This window comes from Glycine soja, chromosome 4, assembly GCF_004193775.1.
Source record: "Glycine soja cultivar W05 chromosome 4, ASM419377v2, whole genome shotgun sequence".
NCBI classification, from domain to species: domain Eukaryota; kingdom Viridiplantae; phylum Streptophyta; class Magnoliopsida; order Fabales; family Fabaceae; genus Glycine; species Glycine soja.
In genome coordinates, this window is record NC_041005.1 from 45,972,753 (window position 1) to 45,993,719 (window position 20,967).

Below are 20,967 nucleotides of genomic sequence, written 5' to 3' on the forward strand. Positions count from 1 at the left end.
AGGCAGAACACTAAAAAGATAAGAAAATAGTTTGATCCCAAATGAACTCAATATGTTTTTAAAGTATTGACATTGCTTAGTTTTCATTTAAATTGTATCTTAGTTGTAATTTGTCTATAAAAAATAAAGAATAATTATAGTGATTTTTTAAATATCAGCATCACTTCAGTCGCATGATCACTTTGCCTCATCACATCAAAACAATGCAGGCCACCTCAACCCACTCACTGCTTGACAACACTGTTAATCATATAACAATATGTAAAGGGAGATTTCGAAACTCACAGGTAAACATATGTTACAAACACAGACGTCAAGCCACCCCAGAAAAACTTTATAACTAGTCTTGAAACAGCCATGCCCCTTGCAGTGGTGTATGCCCCAAAAGTAAGCAACACATCTAAGAAACCTATTCATCATAAAAATAGTGATTTGAGAATCACTGGCCATTCACACAAGGTCACAAGCAATAACTACAGAAAACACAAACATCTTACTCTTGACGAAATTCATGATTGCAAATGATGGCCCAATGCTAAGTATTGTTTTGAAAGTATTCAAGTTTAGATGTCCATGATTGAAAGCAATGATTGTCAAAGCCTGCATGGAACAAGAATGAGACATACTTTATGCTAGAATAAATCATCCATAATCAGAGTTCAGACTTCAGAGTAATATAATGATGGATGGCAAAAAACGAACCTGAAACATTAATGCCAAGAAGATCCAAAGACGATGGAAACTTCGATACAAATGAAGAAATGTCCTATGCTCAACAAAACTGCTTTTACCAGTCTGCAAACCACATATGGAACACACAAGGAAAACAAATTATACAAATATCATATTATAAAATAAAATCAACAAAAATAACTACCAAAAGAAGTTATAAAATGTGTGAAGAAAGCATCAAAACCAACCCTTTTTGTTCTTTTTGACGGTTTAGGTTTCAGCAAGAACGGTGAATCTGGCCTCATTGGCCAGTGTAACTCAAAACAAGCAGGCGACCTGCATATAATTTCAAATTAGAATAAGTCCACCAACAAGCCAAAATTTCATATGGCACCAGTCCTGCTAACCAAAAGTATTCGTTGAAGTCATCATAATTCCTCCATGCTGAATGTGCAGCTTTCCCATTGTTGTTTCTACCAGCTTCCTGCACATTTTTTGTCGGGGGAGTCAGCGCTAAGTAATGGAATGGATAAAAAGAAAGCAAAGAAAACAATAAACATGTAAAACAATAAGTGGACCACATACAATCTCCAGATGTTACTTAAATATTTAAACGTAAAAAGAAATTAGGAGAAAAAAATAAAGTTCTATGAAAGAAACAAAAATAACTAAGAAATAAGAGTGTTATAAAATAGTGAAGATCGCAGCACAATTGCACTATAACGTCACAAGTCTTCGCTGATCCACTATCACAGTGGAGTAGTAGTGTGGCCTACACAAAAAATGCAATGTCAGGCATCACAGGTTCGTCTGCCATTAATGATCTTGCAGCTTAAAAGCTTTCTATAAACAAGAGAGAGAAAACTTCTAAACAGAAATTGAAGAAGTTGATAATTTCAACCCAACAGAAAAACAGTTACAACTCTAGTATAGATGCTAGAGCTAGGACAGATGTACAATGCTATCATTACAACTGTCAACTAACCCATGGTTAGTTGAGTCAACTATAAAGGCTAACTATGCTAAACTGAAATAAAAGAAACGAGTAATTCTACTCTACTACTCTAATACAGCTTCACAGGATAGGGTTTCTCTCTAGAGCAGCATAGCTCATCAGAGCAGAGCTTGTACTATTTTGTTTATAAAATCAGTTCTGGTCCAGTGAAAATTTAATTGTTTCCGGACCAATTCTGAGTTATATATTGTACTTCTAGTACCTCTGGTACTCTATTAATATAATTATTTTTGCTGATCAAAAAAAAAAAAACAGCTTCACAGGATGGATTACATTTTGGTTAAAACATAGCTTGTGTACTGTGTCCAAACAAAGTGACACACAGCACCTGCAGTCCTGCACGAGTTTTTTAATTTCCAGCTGCACCTTGACATGATTTTTTTTAATTTCAAGCAGCATTGCCATTCATGTTGGGTTTGTGCTGCATGTGCACTTTTAATTCCCAAGCTGGATTTCGTTTTGGGCTCCAGGTTCCTTTTTTATTTTCAATCGCTGCCCAGTGTTCTATTTCTTTTTGAATCCCCAGCCCCAAGTGTCTCCTGTGCATATATCGTCTCCCAAGTCACTAGTTCCTCCATGTTAAGCTCTGAAATCTGAATACTAAGAACTGAAAATTACACATCACCTGTAAGGAAAAGACAACATTCCTCCATCAACTTCTTTCATCCACGGCCTCTCCAGAAATTCTCCAGCAACTCAGCCTCTCAGGTAATGGTTTTTTTCCCTTCTTTTTCTTTAATCTCCCCCTCTTTGCTATTTCTTCTTTAAACTTTCCATTTTTCTTTTTCCTCTAATTGTTTACCTCTGTTTCTTCCAAATTTTAAGCTTTTTTTTGTTCGTCTTTTTTCTTATTTCTTATTATTCTGTTTTAATATATATATATATATATATATATATTTCAACCACTATGCAACTGTCACTATTAGCCCACGAAGTTGTCCAATAGGGCCCATTTGTTTAAAATTATTTCTAAGAAAAAAAAATTTGAATAAAAATAAGCAGTTTTCTGGTTGTTTGAAGTGTTTGTTTAAATTGCTTTTTCTTTAAAAAAAAAAACAGTTTTCTACTTTTTTTTAATAAGCAAATCCTATCTGCTTTTTAAAAAGCACTTTTATAAAAAAGGACTTTTTTATATAAAAAATAAAATAAAGTTTAAACAAACCGACCCTATATATTGGATTTTGGCTTACCATGATCCACTATTGACAACACTGGAAAGAAGAGAGATTCAATGGAACTGATAGATATTTGAGGGAATGAATATTTAACTGAAATATTGTATTTCTGAAAAATGAGAATTAATTGTTACAATGATGAAGGACTATAGCTATTTATAGCTCCCTTAGGTCACCATCAACTTATTCGAAAATTGTAAGAAATTGAAGATATGAAACATAATATTGCAATATACAAAGAGGGTGAATAAAGCAACTCACTGCATCTAGCGTTTGATAAATAGGGCAAATTATTTTCTCAAGGAATTTTGCAGAACCATCATCAGTTATGCAGCTGACTGCAGGTGCAGCTTCTCCATGATCCAAAATAGCATCCAACTCTTTAGCCATCTAAATAACAGATTAATGGTAAAAAAAATTAGCATTAAAAGTGATTTGAAATTACAATCTATAAGATTCTTATATATCAATCAAATATTTAGATCTTGAAAATGGCCATAAGCTAAGTAAAATTGAAGCACAGAGCAACACACGGTATATTCAAATTCAACAAACAAACAAAAAAAAAAAAGAGAACAAGAATATTTTCAAAACAAAAAATAAATAAGATATTAAAAACAATGCTTGACAACGTTCCTGTGCCTGTCCTTTTGAATTCAAAACATATAATTTACTTTTAAAAGGTGTATGACTGTGTCAAGATGTATTTAAAAATTAAAACTAAATCTGACAAAACAAGGAGGCTTAAAAATTAAAATTCTTCCTTTTTGTCAGGGTACCAGTACCCCTTAGCAATCAATTGCGAATATTTTGCCAAGTTCAACACTCGAGAAATATAAAATAAAGAAAATTGTTTTATATTTGTTTCAATTAAATGAAACATGTGACGAAATACCAACCACTATTGTTTGGGGTATCTATATGATCATCAAAAGAGGGTACTAGAGGAATCTTCTTAAAACTGATGCAAGAGTATCAATTTTATGAAGAAACAAAATTAAATAGTGTTGGAGATAGGAAAAATTTAGGAGACAAAAGCTTCTTTAATATTTATGTTTCCAAGTAGCCTAGGTACATGGTATAGCTAGGTTCAATGCATAAATAGTGCAGCGGAGAATAAGGAGATGTATCAGCATTTGGTTGGAAAATTAATCTATCTGTCTCACACAAGGCCAAACATTGCATGTGTTGATAGTTAGTCAATTTATGCAATTCTGAAAGAAGTGCACTTAGAGGCCACTCATAGAATACTGCAATACCTTAAAGGAACTCCATGAAACAAATTTTAAAACAGAAGAAATGGGAATGCAATTCTTGATGCTTACATTGATGCTGACAATACAGGGTCATTGACCGACAGGAAGTCCACTACTAGATATTGCACCTTTCTTCGAGGAAGTTAAGTATTGGAGGAGTAAAAAACAGAATGTTGTGGCTCGGTCTAGCTAGAAACTGAGTTTTGAGCTATGGCACAAGGTATTTGCAAGCTACTTTAGCAGAAAATTATTTTAGAAGACTTGAAGATTAAGGGTATGTTTGGATTTCCAGTGGGAGTGTTTCAAAAATATGTTTATGAGTAAAATCAGTTCATGTTTGGTTACCTCCCAAAAGTATATTTGAGAGTAAAATTTGGCCTGGAAACTCAATTTTGCAGAAGCTTTTCTTTAGCTTATTTCAATGAACTTCACAGAGAAGCTAATCAAAGTATACTCCTTTACAAATTATTTCAATAAGTGGTTTGAAAATTATTAGTGGTAACAAACTAACAATGCTAATGGAGGCAAACATGGCCCAAAATTTGAAGAGCACAATAGAGACTTACATGGTGGAATATATAGCAAATACACTCAGGAAGAAAACGAACATTTGCAGCTTCACCCCAAATAAGAAAATACAGAGAAACCAAAAAAAGCTTCCTATCCCGGTTAATTGCCTCCAAACTGCAGGAAACATGAAATGAAATACGGTCAAGTAAAATATGAAAGAGATAAGATATTCAAAGCATGAGTTGAAGTAATAACCTATTCCATGCAAGACGAATTCGTAAGTATCTGCACCACCTGATATAGTTATCTAGCACCTTCAAGAACACTTCATTGATTGTTTTCTCATCTATTTTCTGTATATCCCACAAAACAAAAGACCAGAGTAAAAAATTAACAATTTGAAAAACAAAAATAAACAACGATTATCAATGGATCTCTAGTCCATAAGAAATTGAACAAAAAGTAGGGATTAAAACAAAGCAATCTCATGTACATTTACCAAGGGACCATACTGAGTAAACCTACAATGCAGTAGTTAAACACCGACTAAGCAGGATTTTAGCTTGTGTTGTCAAAGTCAAGAATTTAAGTAAACTCATGAAGCTTCCATAAACTTGACTGGGAGACTTGACTTGTAAACTCCCAAGAGTTTACAGAACTTAAAGATATTTAAAAAGCTATGATATTATCCAAGAAAAAGGTAGAAACCTATTATAAGTCATAATAGACACACATTTACATGTCAATTATAACTGTCACAGCTGGCATCTATTAGGTTCTGAAGCTTCTGCAGTATAAATATTTTTATTTTTTTTTGCTCAGCAAAAATAGACAATATATATTAATAGAGTACCAGAGGTACTAAATTACATGTGCTGGATTGCCCAATGCAATGGTTCCACAGCAGACTAAAATGGATTCTGGATTGGAACCACAGCCGGGCTACCCCAGAATTGGGCAGAACTACAGTTAGTCAAAATATTAATGTTGTAGGAGCCCTGCTGTAATAGTTACATGATTCCAAAGCCCCCTCCCACCTAGTTACTAAATGCTTCCTTGATGTTAGAGGACCATTGATTAAAGTGTATTGCAAAGTCCTTCTCCATGGCTTTAATCCACGTCCACAGTAGTAGGACTGCATCTTCAATCAATTTGCTTCCATTGAACGTGTCATTATGGCATACTATTCTATTTCTATGCTTCCAAACTGTCCATGTCATAGCTATCCATCAGCATCGCCATCTTGTATGTTTCTTTCCTTCCGAAAACCCGAGTACATGCTGTAAGTAATGATCCCTTGGATTCTGTGGTAGTGCTGTTACTACATTGGCCCAAGATAGAGACTCCCGCCATAGAGGCAGGATTTTGTTGCAGTTGAAAAATAAGTGAGCAGCCTCCTCCACTACACCTCCACAAAATGGGCACATCAAATAGTTGACCATCACCTAGCGCCTGCTAAGATTCATCTTTGTCGGGAGTCTATCCCTAATTAGTCTCCATGCAAACACCAGTGATTTGGCAGGGATTTTGAGCTTCCATAGGTCCACAAAATCTGGATTCTGATTTGCTCCCATTTGTTCTTCCCAAATCAGATCATATCCGCTTTTTGTTGTGTAGTATCCACATTGGTCACGTTTCCAATTCCATTTATCCTCCCTATGGGGCTGTATCTGTTGTTGTGATAATTCCTCAAGAAAGTTATCCTCCTCCAAGCTAGCTTCCATTCCCATCCACTGCTGGTATTATTCCCCATATTCATGATGCTTTCCTTTTGTTGGCATGAAATCTGGTACAGCCTTTGGTATTTCTCCCTTAATGGTATAGCATTTTCTGTCCAAGGGTCTTCCCAAAATCTAAACTTTTCCCCACCCCCCACCTTCCATTCTACTTCCCTTTTGATTACTTGGTTCTGCTGTTGCTGCTGATTTGATATCAGGTCCTTCCACCAAGTTGATTGATGACTTCCTCTCGTGCCTTCCTCCAATGCCCTCCAACCACCATACTTTGACACTAGTATTTTTGCCCAGTGCTCCTCCTGCTTGTGAAATAGATCCCAACGCCATTTTCCCATCAAAGCTGAATTGAAAGTCCTAAGATCTTTAATGCCAAGACCCCCTTTATCCTTTGGTTGGCAAACTGTCTTCCAGTTAACCCAAGCGATCTCCCTTTGATCCACACCTCCTCCCCATAGAAATTGCCTCTTAATTGCTTCCAGTCTAGCTATTATTCTTGAAGTTACCCTGAAAAAGGAAAAAAAGTAGATAGGAATTGATGCTAGGACTGCATTTATGAGAGTCACTCTCCCGCCAAATGAGATGTGTCTGTGTTTCCATATAGCTAATTTTCTCTCATATTTTCGGACTATAGGATCCCAAAGGTCACTATATCTTGGATTATCCCCAATGGGGATACCCAAGAATGAAAAAGGTAAGGACAGGATTCTACAATTCAGGTATCGTGCTGCCTCAATCTGCCACTGCTCATTCTTCCCTATTGCCCCAAAGCTGCTTTTGGCAAAATTTATTTTTAGCCCAGATACAAGCTCAAAGCTTCTCAGAATGGACTTAACTGTCTTAACATTTTGCCATGTAGCTTCACCAAAGAATATGGTGTTATCTGCATACTGTAGAATATTAACTGGTATGTTATGTTTTCCCACAAGGAAGCTACTGAAAAGGCTCTTGTCCAGTGCTTCTCTCATCAGGCCAGTTAATCCTTCTGCGGCAATATTAAATAGGAGAGGCGCTAGTGGATCACCTTGCCTTAGGTCTCTATGTGGTAGGAATTCAATTGTGGGGCTGCCATTAACCAATACAGAGATCGTGGCTGAGTTAAGACATCCCTCAGTCCAACTTATCCACTTCGAGCAGAATCCCATTCTCCTCATCATGTATGATAGAAATGCCCACGAGACTAAATCATATGCTCTTTCATAGTCCACTTTAAACACCATACAAGGCTTATGACACCTCTTTGCTTCCTCCACCGTCTCGTTAGCTATCAACACACTGTGCAACAAATGTCTGCCACTAATAAAAGCAGATTGCCTCTCATCAATTATATTTGCCATCACCTTCTTAAGTCTGTTTGCTAGGAGCTTTGCCACGATCTTGTATACACATCCTATAAGTGATATAGGTCTGTATTCACTTAGATTTTGTGGGTCTTTCAGTTTTGGAATCAAGGAGATAAATGATGCATTGCTGCCCCTAGGAAAAACCCCATTTGCATGGAATTCATCAAGGAAACGGCTGATGTCAGGCTTGAGTACATGCCAAAACTGTTTGACAAACTTGAAATTTAGTCTGTCCAGCCCTGGGCTTTTTTCACTTCCGCAATCCCATACTGCCGCTCTTATTTCTTCCTCATTAAAGCTTCCCACCAGCAGCTGGTTTTGGTGTTGTGTAATACCCTCAAATCTTACTCCATTAAGGACTGGTCTGCACTGTTCGGGCTCACTGAATCTGATGTTGAAGAAGCGCCTAACCTCCTCTTTAACTCTTTTGGGGTCATCGACCCATGTCCCGTTAATAGCTACTCCTTTGACTGCATTATTTGTGCGTCTGGAACTTATCAGTAGGTGAAAGTATCGAGAATTGCAGTCCCCCTCCCTGATCCACCTCACTCTCGCCTAATTTTGTTGAAATCTCCCATAAAACACCATATACCTTCGGGATCTTGTTGTTTAAGCTGCTTGAGTGAATCCCATAGTATCCGCTTTTGTTGGCTATCACATTGAGAGTAAACATTCACTACACATGTTCTCTGATTTTCCTGGGTCCACACTCCATCCAATAAAATAAATCCTCTACCCATTTCCTTTCTTTCCAGTCTGAATGCCTGCTCATTCCAAACACATACTAGGCCACCAGCTGTATTTGTTGGCTGGAATTCCCATCCGATATCTGCGTCCCCCCATAAGGCCTGGCACGTAGCCTTATCAATTAACTCCCTCTTGGATTCTTGGATGCATATCATGTCAACTTTGTGTTTCCTTACCATCCTCCTAATTGCAGCCCATTTAACCCCCCTCTCAACTTCTGACATTGTAGGATACAATATTCATGATGCACTTTGTCTGTTTCCCATCTGAGCAGCCTCCTTCTTATCTCTATTCTCCATTTCAGTTATCCTGTTGATGATTGCTGCCTGGTCTAATTCAGTATGCACTCCCATGCTTTTTGCTAATTCCCATTGTGACACTGCCTCTTGGATGTCTCCTTCTTCTGGTTTCCTCGTAGTTCCAATGGCTTCTGGACTCCCAATAGCTGCTGGAGGTAAGGTCGCGGCCGATAATGGTACCTCACACTGTGTGGATTGCTCGCCACTGTGTTGGGCCTGCTTGTGGCAGCTTCGCTTCTTCCTAACAAACACCTTCCATTCACTAACCGCACTTGTTTTTTGGCAGGACTTATTGTTTGTTTGTTGCTTGCTGCAGGCACTGGTGTCCTTAGTAAGGGTCATTTCAATTGGAAGCCCAAATGAGGTGGCTTGTTGTTCATATGCATTTTTTAGTAACAATAGGGACCCTCTAAAGTTCCATTGCTGATTTGGGCTGGCTGGGGATTGTTTGGATGGGCCCGCTTCACACACTGACTTTTTCATATTTATTAGGATATTATGTGGCATTTTTGGTTCATTTTTGGGTCCACTCGTAAATACGAGGTCATCTTCCGTTTGACCTTGGTCTGGCTCACCAAACATTTCTTCTTCTATGCTCTCTGCCCCTGACAAAAACCCCCTAATCCTGTTTAGATTCTTCTTCTGTGAGTCACGCATGCTATCTTCTGCCCCTGACAAAAGCCCCCTAGTCTTTGGGTCAGCATCTGCAGAGGCATATCCTGCAGATGGTTGTTGGTACTCTTCAGGCCGCTTTGCAATTTGAATTCTCAGGAGTGGTGCCGTTGTCCGCTGGTCAATACCCGGTGGGCACTCAAACAGTGTCGGTCCTGCGGGTAAAGACCCACAGTGGTTGTGGGCCTCGTCAGGCCATCCCTCATCGTCGATCCCATTCCGTGGGTGCAGGAAGTCGTGGTTTTTCAACATTCCCGCATGCACGGAGTCGTCATCAATGTCGTCAAAGTCAATGTCCTCCGACGAGTATGTGTGTTTGCGTGCCCACTGATTTCGCATTCCACCGTCAGCCTCCCTTTCTTCCACGATGACTATCTGGTAAGTCTCACCATTGATCGTCGCCTCCACCGTATGATGGATCAACGGTTTCCATGGAGTTCTAAGGAGGACTCTCGCCCTGTCCAACCTCCTCAGCTCTTCGACTTCGTCATCAACTTCAACGAGCTCTCCGACTGCAGCCACAGTCCTTCAAATGTTGTCGATATCCCATACCTGTAGTGGAACTCCCCAGCACTGCGCCCACACCAGCCTGTAGCCCGGCCTCATGTTCGGGTTCCACTTTTGTATGGAGTGGAACAATGACTGGGCTTCACTGTTTATCATCTCCTCTGCCTTATTGTCCGAGAGTCCGAGAAGAAGGACCATATCGTCGCCGATATATTTCGGCACCACGTTCACACCTAACTCCCATGGTATGTCTTCTTCAATGCTATCGAAAGCACTTAGTTTCTTTAGCCTACCAACCCAAGCTTCTTTAAGCCATTTCTTCTTCTCCCAATCTACCTGAAGTTGGATCGACGATTGTGAGTGGGTTTGTCTGGTTTGTGCAGGTCTGGGTTGCTTTCTCTGTCCAGCGTTCGTCGTATTGATTGTTGTGACCTCGGCATATGTCCTGTGTGGGAACCTAAACTGTGCTGGCTTGCGGCATTCAATTCTCGCTTCATTGCTATGTCCTTCTGGTCTTGTCCTCATGTTGGCTTTGTGGTCTTCAATCCCCATATTTCGTCTCACATACTTTGGGAGGTTGACGTACAGTTTTAGGCCATCTATGACGAGATTGTCAAGCTTTCTTTCGAGTTCGTGTTCATCAGGTACACCCTTAAACCTTGCAAAGCCGTACCTTCTCCCCCCTTGGTTCCTGTGATTAGGGATAAAGATCTCCCTTCGTCCCCCCATTTCTTGAAGTGTGTCCACAGATCCTTCACCATTGTATGGTCAGGGAATCGCGTGAAGTAGTACGTGGTGATATCATTCTTCTTCCTCCAATTTGAGTGGTGATGCCTGTGTAGTTGTCCTGTCCACCTGTGCGTGTAGTTCGTTTTGGGATCCTCTCCTACTCTCACTCGTGCTCGCCGTCTCCCTCTCCCCTGCTCACGGTGGTCCACTCTCCCCCCTCTCGCTCTGTCTCTTTCTCCTCTCTCACTCTCTCTCTCTCCTCTCTCATCCTCTCCTTTTTCTGAATGCAACAAAATTTCTGCACTATAAATATGATAGTGCAGAATTGTACATTTTTGCATTTTATCAGAATACAAAGTTTTTTTTCCCAAACACTGTCAAATCTGATAATCCCAAATAGCAGCACGGAACATCCATTCTGAAAATGCTTTAGAAGGTACTGGAATGGCAGCAATTTAGAACTAAAAAAATTAAAGGGTAAAACTTAGAAGAGAGCACAAGAGAATGAAATTAATGACCTTAAGAGAGATAAAAAAACAGTACATAGCAGGGACAGAACAAAGCTAGGTGGCAGCAGTCACAGTTGGCTGGAAACAGTGACAGGCTTGCCAAAATATGGCTGCAGAGGACTCGGGGATGATCAGAAACCATGGAGAGCAGAGGATGCAGATGTCAAATTGGCCAGAAAATGCTAGGAGATGTTGCCAGAGAAGGGTGAGTGCTAGTCGTAAAGAGGAACAGTAGGTGCTACTCCATCCGGTGTCATTTATAAGCAAAAAAAAAAACTGATTTCACATTAATTAAGAAAATTAGTTTAGTTCATTAAATTGTGTGAATCCCAATTAAAGAATAAACTTTTTTTTTCCAAACTACCCTTTATTGAAACTAGATATCAAGCATAAGCTCTCTATTAAATGAAGGGTATTGTGAAGATAGTCGCATTAAATAAGGCAAAAGTAGTTGAGATTTGCATATATTTGAGACCAAGATACAATGGATTTTTTTGTTTATATTTGAGACCGGAGTAGCACTTCATAACAAGGTGCACACGAGTGACTGAGAAAGTAAAGTTCCGGTTCTGATTCAAAGGAGACACAGCAAAATCCCAAATTGAACCCCCCCCCCCCCCCCCCCCACTCCCACCCGGCAAAAAGGGAAAAAACATTATGTTTCATGGATAAAAGATGTTTTTTGGGTATCACTCCAATAGCCCCTTCTCCACTACAAACTACTAGCATTCTGTGACTCAATTCTGCAACAGTGCCACTATTTGGCAATACAGACAGCTATGCATTAAGCATCAAAACAACAAACCACTTAAATATATGATAGTGCTAAAATCAGTTAATCTCTTGCCTAATTTAACCATCTCTAAAGCAAAAAAGGAGCTATAAGAAAACAAGACAAAGTCTTACTCGCTCCTCAAAAGTTAAATCCAAATACCAATACAGTCAAAGAAATGCATGCTTATAATATGGATAAAGAGGACAAATTCATTTAAGGCGTACAACTGCGAAGAACAAAATTCTAAACTCAAAAACTAGTTAACACTGCCAGAACAAATAATTCTAAACTCAAGAACTAGTTTGCATCTCTTTGTGACTTTACCAATTTCATGCTAAAGTTCTATGCCAACCCTCAGGGAATAGCTGAAAGTCATTACAAATAATTCTGTATTCTTTCAAGACAGATAAAACTAACGTACCCCAGTGCCCGGAGGCTCCTCACTATGCAAAGGTATGGGGAAGGGTCATTGTCCACAAACTTACCCTTGCATATGCAAAGAAGCCGTTTCTGGATTTGAACCCATGACCCATGCAAAGAGGTATGGGGGAGGGTCATTTTATTATTCTTTGAAGACAGATAATAAAATAAAAAAACAGAATGTCTACAAACTGAAAAATTAAATAATACCCCAGATAGTAAAACTGCACCAAAATTAATTCATAAAATAACTCACTGGATCAGTTTCAGCAGGTATGCCAAGTCGAGACTGCTTATTTGCTATCATCAAAACAACATTTTCACGCTGATTCCTTACATTATCTTTCTGCATATACAAAGATTAAGACTAATCAAGAAGAGTATTTAACTCGTGCTGGGAACCAAAACATTTAATCAAAAAAAATTCATAATAAAAAACTTGTTTAATCATAACTACAAGTGCCCATTTGGTTTCTCGAATTGACCATGAAATTGGACCTGAGAATGGGAATTTTTCCTATTAATTCTGTTTAATGGCCAAAAGTCCTTTAAGAATTAAAATCATAATACCATGACATTTCCATTGAACAAAATAACAAACTTGAGTCTTTTCCCATTCTTAAGTCAAAACCCTAAAAATGGTCAACTATACACCTAAGGACAAGAGCTAAAGATGTGAAACGGTTTAGGTAAACCTGTGAACAGATCATAGTAGTCAATAGCAGATAGCAACACAGAGCAGTCGCCTGCCTCCCAAAAACGCTATAGCAGAATAGCGGTAACGGGATGACCGCTATTTAGGATTTTTATATATATATATTAGATGTCAACACCTATATAAGTTTGTACTTTGTATTATATAACAATAACAATATATGTCTTGTTTAATAGTATTTTCTTTTCTTTTTTACTTATTATATATATTTTTATTATTATATTACTTAGATTTTTTAAAAATTATTTAGCTCATTATATTATATATTATTTGGTTTTTATAACTGTTGTTATTTAGTTGATTATATTTTTTTATTTTTAATTTATTATTATCATATATTATGATTTATCTAGTTTATTAATATTTGGCTTATCATATCATATATTATGTTTTATTTGGTAATTATTATATTTTAATTACTATTATTTATTATATTATATATTGTGCTTTATTTTGTTTATTATTAATTAGTTTATTATGTTATAGATTTATACTTGAAATAAATTTTAAATTTTGTTAATACCATTATATTGTTTGTTATTATTCTTCTATAATTTATTAGATAGTAAAATTAAGAGAACAGTGGACCGATCCATCACTTCTCTAAACTACCGTACCCCATTGCCCAGAGGCTCTTCGCTATGCGAAGGTATGGGGGAGGAATATTGTACGCAGCCTTACCCTTGCATATGCAAAGAGGCTGTTTCCGGATTCGAACCCATGACCAACAAGTCACCAAGGCACAACTTTACCGCTGCACCAGCACAACTTCTCTAATGCCCAACAAATCAAAAAACAAAACACACCCTGAGAACCCTAACTAGGACCCGACCCACACTTCCTTGTTGGCTAGCACCACAACCACAAGTGAGACCTCTCCTTTCAGGGCAAAACAAAAAGTTCTTTTAGGATCATCTTGAAAAAGCTCTAGCGGCTGCGACATCCACTTTTTGGGCGTGATTTGCAGGATATCCACTACAACAGCCATTACTGCAAGGTGTGACGAGATGGATTCTTCAGGAGCGGATGGGTGCTGTTCCGCTCCGCACCTCCACACACGATCAGGCCACATCAAGTAAAAAATAATAAAATCAGGTTAGTTTGAGTCTCAGGTCAATAAATTCAAACGTTTCCAACCGAACCCAAACCCTTATTTTTCTATTTTTAGTTTTTTTTAATGTATTTTAAAAAGTTTAAATTTGTGTGACCTTGTGTGAGTATATTACTCAACTGATGTATTCGGTTGGGTTAGTCAGTCTTCCTTGTAATAAGGACAGCTAAGCATTAGCTGTGACAACTGTCAACAACTGTCACTAAGACAGTTGGTTAGACTGTTGGGTATAAATATTTGTAATGCTTCTCTATTGTGACTTACCTTATTCAATGAAATCAGATACATTTGAATATAACCTGACCCAAACCAAGCTGGATATTATTGAATTGGATAGGTACAGGCTGAACATACTTTCCCAAAAACCCAAACCCAACTAACTGGCTTCAACCAATTTTTCCCCAAACCCAACCCAGTGGCCAGTCCCAATTAATTACTAGGTAACATTTGTTTCAACATGTATTATTACATTCTTGGATATGGCATTTCAAGGAATATGTTTGGTTAGATTTTAATATTCCTGAGAATATGTCCAAAATTAATAAAAAGAAGTAAGAATGAAAATGGAATTTAATAGTTAGGTTAGAAACTAACTTCCCATGGGAATGCAACATAAGTTACATACCCACCCCCTCACCATGGGATCCAAGCTAAACATGGTAAATACTACTCTCCTGAAATCAAACAACACCCAGGAATATTTTTTAAAGCTTGTAAAAAGCATCAAAACCTCACTTCCCAAGTTCACCTTCACAAAAAAGACTATGCAAACCACACACTTAGTATCTTAAATAATTTTAAATATGAGATTCATAATTAATTTTGTTTTGAAATTTTAGATCTTATATCTAAATAATAGAATTGGAAATGAATTTAAAATTCTAATTCTAATCCCCTATTATTTACATAACCCAAACATAAATCCATATTTCTGAACAAATACAATTATGATAGAATTGGAATTGAAATTAAAATTCTAAACTATACTTGTCTTTCAAATATAATCTAAAACACTTCCACAAAAATGTATTGTGTAGTATGAAACTGAATGAAAGCTAGAGCTTGAAAACCAGAAGAAAAGATGCAAAACGACTTTGTATTATTCAATCTAGATTTGTTGGAATTCAAAACACAATAAAAAGAAATAACAGAACAGAAAGAGGAGATAAAATGACTAGGCACATGCTTTAGCTTTTTCTAGAGAAAATAATCATTTTTTTTTACAAAGTTTTATGAGAAAATTGACAAAAATAAGGAATTACTTCTCCAAAAAAAACAAAACCAAGCACACATTAAATGGAACATCGAGTGCCCACTGGCCAGCCTAAGGAGTGGCTGACCCCAAACCTCAAAAATCACTCTTCAGACTTTTTCCACAATCATTTGAATGTTAGAGGCTGAGCAAAAAAAAAAATTTGAATGTTAGAGAGAGCAGTATTTGGCATTATTGGAACAGGTGCACGTCATAGGTTTAGTGCCACAAAATTCCCCTGTTATTCAGTAGTAGTAAATGTTGGTATGTTACTAATTGTTAATGTTAATATTGGGAATATGAACCACCATTTTATACCAGTATTCACTGATAAAAATTTAAAAAGATGACAAATCCAGCAGGAACCTTCAAACATATGCATTAGTTACCACACAATTAGCCATATAAACAGCAACGACATAGAAAATTAAAATTTTCTAACAATCATTACAAACCTGGAAACCGAACACAAATTCCAAAAGATCAAACATGTCTGCATCCCTTTGTCCAGATATTTTAAATCCAGCAGGAAGTCTAGGAAACTGGTCAGTATATCTAATTGCAGATATTGCTGCTTTAACCTGATATTAAGAAACAAACCTCACAGTTATAGAAACTACTACAAAGAGTACATGAATTCCAGGATAATATTACGGAAATCATGCAGGCAACCATAAATAGATGAGTCAATGTCAGTAACTCCTAGTCATTGTCAATAAAGGAAACAGATCAAGTCCAAGCCAATTGAAATGGGAGAGACAGGATACCACAAGTCTTCTAAAGCGTTCAACTTACTTCAGGGAAAATTCTGATAGGATTGGTTAATGATGGTGCTTCCAGAGGAATAATATTGTATGGTGTCAGCTCTCCAGATAACGTCACACTTGACTTCTTTATTTTTCTCAACTAAGAAAACAAGAAAGACAAATATGATGAGCTATTTGCAAATAGCAATCAGTAAGTTGTCAACTACTAATCCAAAAAAAAATGAAAACTAGTTGCTTATAAATTTGAAAAACTACCAAATTAATGGTCAATAATAAAATAAATATTTAAAAAAAATAAGCATCCAATGCATAATCAGTGAAGTTAATTTGCTCTATGATAAACATCTTAACATAAAAAGAGTACCTCCTCCATTATGAGCCCACCAACTCCACCGGGATCAGCATCCTTGCTAAGTGACTCCAGGACCTCCACTAAAGCACGTAGAGTGGCAATTATCTTTCTCATTTCTGACGATCTAAGTTTCAACCTAGAGCATTAACACAATTCACCCAAATATTATACCAGGGCAAAACATAATCTTGATAAAATAAACTTAGGTTTTTAATCAACAAAATTGTAAAAAGTAAATGAGAAAGTCTTTCTGCATATTTTAAGAGTTTGTTTAGTTAGAATAGAGTGGTCATCCAATAACAATATCACAACCTTAAAAATTATGGATAAGTATAATTATTCGCATATATGACTTAAGGAAAGTAGATTGACAGTCTATCTGCCTGTTTCAGCAGTTCCACATCACTAATAGCTTATTATTTTGCATACTAACACAGTAACATATTATATTATTTTTCACCACCTTCAACACAATGACTTCTTAGCCACAGAAAACTTCTATTACATTTTAATTACCCACCCAAGAAAAGAAAAATATGCAAGGGTAAATGTTGACCTCTAACCAGTTTTAGCAACCAATAAAGCAAAAAAGCATTTCAATAAAACTCATTAAAGAGCACCAACAAGCATAGGCTTTCAGTTTTCCTTTAAAATAATTTTTAATCAGAATGAATAGACCAAGCCTTGAATTCTCATTGATATATACAAGCAACTCTGATGAAACAAGTTGATGATTTTATCCATTGGCCAAAATAACTTAGGGCAATAATTGAAAATAAGCATCAAGCTTTATAGTCACACGAAAAAGAAGAAATAACCTCCATCAATCGTACTGAAGAAATAAACTACATATTTGTAGGTTTAATTAAGAAAACACTGAGTTGGACATACTCTCCCAATGTGGTGGAGCTAAAAGTTCCAGATTCTTGCAGTCTCTGTTCTTCGCGTTGGATGTCATCCACTCTATGACGTTGCTTGTAGTGTTGATAAAACTTCCACAGGTATTCAATGTCACGATTGCGATCAATCCGTACCCCATCCTTCTTAACAAGTTTTTGCTATAGAAGATGGCAAAATGAAAATCATAAACAAGTGAGCTGATAATCCCTTTAAAGCAGTGTTGTTAAATAGCGACCATGGAGGAAGGGTGTGGCGGATTTTTTGCCAACCAGGCATGCCATAAGGCGCCATAAGGCACAATGGCATGTCTATATGGAAGAATTTTGGCCATCCGCCATTGATAACACTGCATTAAAGTCACTTGAAAAAAAAAAGGAAAAAAAAAATCAAATGAACAAAAAGTTTCCTGTTCAATGTATCACTCAAAGTTCACCAATCACAACCAATACCTTGATGATAGACATTAAACCAGTCTTGAACTGTAGAACTCCCCTACCATCACTGTTGGGATCAAGATTTTGAGCCATACTATATGCCTGCTCACACACTGAAGATCAGAAGTAAAAGGTCATACTGATGCATATACCAAAAAGAGCACTATCAATTGATTCAAGCTCGACACATATTACATATAATATTTACCATGCAACAAATTGTTATATCTTGAGATTTCACAAGACAAAGCCATGAACATTGGCATAAGCTTAAATAGTAATATGGTATACATAAATTTTTACCCAATACATGAGAAAAATATTAAGGAAGTTATGTTAAAACTTGAAAGCATAAATGTATGAGCAAAAAGAATGTAACAGAATAACTAAGCCACATATTAGTGAGTGAAACCCTAAACACTGCAGTACTAAACAGAGGATTATAGTGTGGAGCAATTAACCAAATTTTTTTAATTAGTGCAAGTGAGTGAAATTATATTTTGTCCCTAGGCTGAAAGAAAGCAAATCTTATGCCTCAATACCTATCATACTTTCTCAGGCTGCTAATGCTGTGTCAATTCATCTCTTTCTCTCCATGGCTATTATTTAATGCAGGCATCGTCATTGCCTTGACATAAAAAAAAATGTCTTCTTACAGGGTGATTAACACCAGGTAACTTCTCTTATAATTATGACTGTACCTAACATGTAACTGGCATAAATATACCATAGTGTTTTTTTTTTGCTCAGCAAACATAGATATGATATATTAATAATGAGTACCAGTGGTACTGAAATTACAAATTTTAGGGGCCAGCTGGTTCCTATGATTATTAGAAGGAACAAAGCCAGCACCATAACACCCTGCTACCTAACCCATGCTACAAGAGTCCAGCCCCCAAACTCCCAAGCTAAGTACAGAAAGCTAGTGTTAGATTGGAAGACCATTGATTAAAGTGAACTGAAAAATCTTTCTCGTTGGACTTGAGCCAAGACCAAAGTAATAGCAGAGCATCATCCATAACTTTGCTGCTGTTGAAACCTTGATTTTGAAAGACTATTCTATTTCTTTGTTGCCAAATGGTCCACGTTACTGCAACCCACCAACATTTCCACCTTGTAGACTTTGTGGTCCCAGTAACCTGATGCCCATGCTGCATAAAGTGCTCCGTTGGGTGTTGAGGAAGTGCAGTGGCTATTCCAATCCAAGATAGTGATTCCCACCATAGAGGTAGGATCTTACTGCAGTGAAAAAACAAGTGGGCAGCATCCTCCTCATGACTACTGCAGAATGGGCACGTCGTGTCATTCACCACCACTTGCCTCCTACTAAGGTTCAACTTTGTTGGTAATCTATCCTTAATTAGCCGCCATGCGAACACTAAAGCTTTAGGTGGAATTTTAAGACACACAATTTGGCACACTCTCTGATTTCAAGTGCAACAAAGTCTAGGTATTTACTCTTGCTAAACACAGCCAAGAGTGAGAGACAAGACAAGGAACACAAACTAAGTGCTAAAACAAGAAAAGATGAGCCCATAATAAGCAGGTACACCACCTAAAAAAGGAGGAGGAAAAATGAAGGAAACTCTAAAGAGCATGTGTAACAAATATTGCAAAATCTTGCAATGTATTCATAAATTAGACTAACAAACCCTACCCCTTGTAATGACTCTAATGACCTTAGCCTGATCAGTGATTGCCAAGCTAGGCTCCCAATTGACTATGAATATCCGATAACCAAGCAAAAAAGCTCAACCGTAACAATACTAACATCCAGTCACCTCAGTTTGTTTACTACAACTTTCCCACTTCTAGCACTGCCAAATCCTACTAAACACTTACAGATTATCTCCTCCTTCCATCATTTCAGTTCATAACATCCCCCTTCCATTTTCACATCCACTAAAGTCACCTCACACACTGTATAACAGCCAGTTTCTTCGGCACTAAACATGACTATCATACCACATCCAATTTCCCACCCTCGTCTCAGCATAGCTCCATCTTCAACATATATTTCATTTCAGCCACCACTAAACTCGAATTCCTGCAAGAAACAACTTTCCCCAATCCTCAATTATACCAGTTTCACAAATCAACAAATCAAAAAAAAAAAAAAAAAAACAAGCCTAACTTCCAGAGCATAATCAAACTAACTCCAAGGCTACTATAATGCACACGCAGATCTCATATTCACACACTAACAACATTAGCCGCACGCAGCATCGAAACTCGCAATTCCATTCCGGTTAAGCAATAATCGAACACTTACAGATCCTGGCGACGTTAGGATCCTCCGATTGAACCTCGTCGGCGGCCTGCAAGATCAAATCAATGTTGGTGGTTTGCGCTAGCGACGGCGGAACCGCGCCGGCGATTCCGCTGGGGACTCTGGCGTGGCCTTGGCCCGCATTCCTATGCTGCTCCCTCTTCAGCGTCGCGCGAACCAGCTTCTCCCAGTTATCGCGAGCCCTAACCATGGTGGCGGTGGTTTTGCTCGCGCCGCCTGCTCTCTTCTTCGAACTCGATCACTGCGTGTATGTGTGTTTGCGCGTTTCCGATAACGAGGGTTTTGAAATTGGAATTGCCAAGGTTTTGCTCTATAACGAGTACTTAACTAGTAAGGTTTTCTTTTTCCGTTTCGCTTGAGAAATGGACGCGGATCGAGGGTAATGGCAACGTAGCAGGTGCGTAGTTGGCTTTTCCATTCCTTTTTTCTCTTTTTTACTTTTTCTTTCTCTCTTTCTTGCTTGTCGTTTTCTTGTTTTGAAATTTTGAGGATTGAATTGGACAAGTATATACCCAAACGCGGTTTTTTTTTTATATATTCCCCTTTGGGTCTCTTTTGTCCAAAAAACGAACGTTTATTTTCTTTTCATACAACCACGGATTTCATAAACATCTTGATCAGGGATTCAAAATTCAATTTAATTTAGTAACTTATTTTTTTATAATAAAAAAAATTAAATAAGTTGATTTTAAAGGCTCACCCACTAGGAACACCATTTACAATAATACTTACAAATTATTTATTAATAAAATATTCACATTAACAATAAGAATTAAACTCA

At 37.4% G+C, this 20,967-nt stretch overlaps 1 protein-coding gene across 1 annotated transcript in view; it reads right to left on the bottom strand.

The window, feature by feature from the left end:
* Positions 1 to 20,664, bottom strand: part of LOC114409914 (callose synthase 10-like) — a 59,635-nt gene extending 38,971 nt beyond the window's left edge. The window contains exons 1-15 of the mRNA XM_028373576.1: positions 20,169 to 20,664; positions 17,909 to 18,006; positions 17,451 to 17,617; positions 16,572 to 16,695; positions 16,236 to 16,346; positions 15,896 to 16,021; positions 12,619 to 12,708; positions 4,884 to 4,981; positions 4,685 to 4,802; positions 3,124 to 3,252; positions 1,080 to 1,156; positions 921 to 1,008; positions 703 to 795; positions 498 to 600; positions 286 to 409 (exon numbers count right to left, since the gene is read on the bottom strand). Of these exons, the coding sequence (XP_028229377.1) occupies positions 286 to 409; positions 498 to 600; positions 703 to 795; positions 921 to 1,008; positions 1,080 to 1,156; positions 3,124 to 3,252; positions 4,685 to 4,802; positions 4,884 to 4,981; positions 12,619 to 12,708; positions 15,896 to 16,021; positions 16,236 to 16,346; positions 16,572 to 16,695; positions 17,451 to 17,617; positions 17,909 to 18,006; positions 20,169 to 20,376 (1,754 nt within the window). The 5' untranslated portion in view covers positions 20,377 to 20,664. The remainder of the gene's footprint in view (positions 1 to 285; positions 410 to 497; positions 601 to 702; positions 796 to 920; positions 1,009 to 1,079; positions 1,157 to 3,123; positions 3,253 to 4,684; positions 4,803 to 4,883; positions 4,982 to 12,618; positions 12,709 to 15,895; positions 16,022 to 16,235; positions 16,347 to 16,571; positions 16,696 to 17,450; positions 17,618 to 17,908; positions 18,007 to 20,168) is intronic.
* Between the last annotated feature and the right edge of the window lie 303 nt (positions 20,665 to 20,967).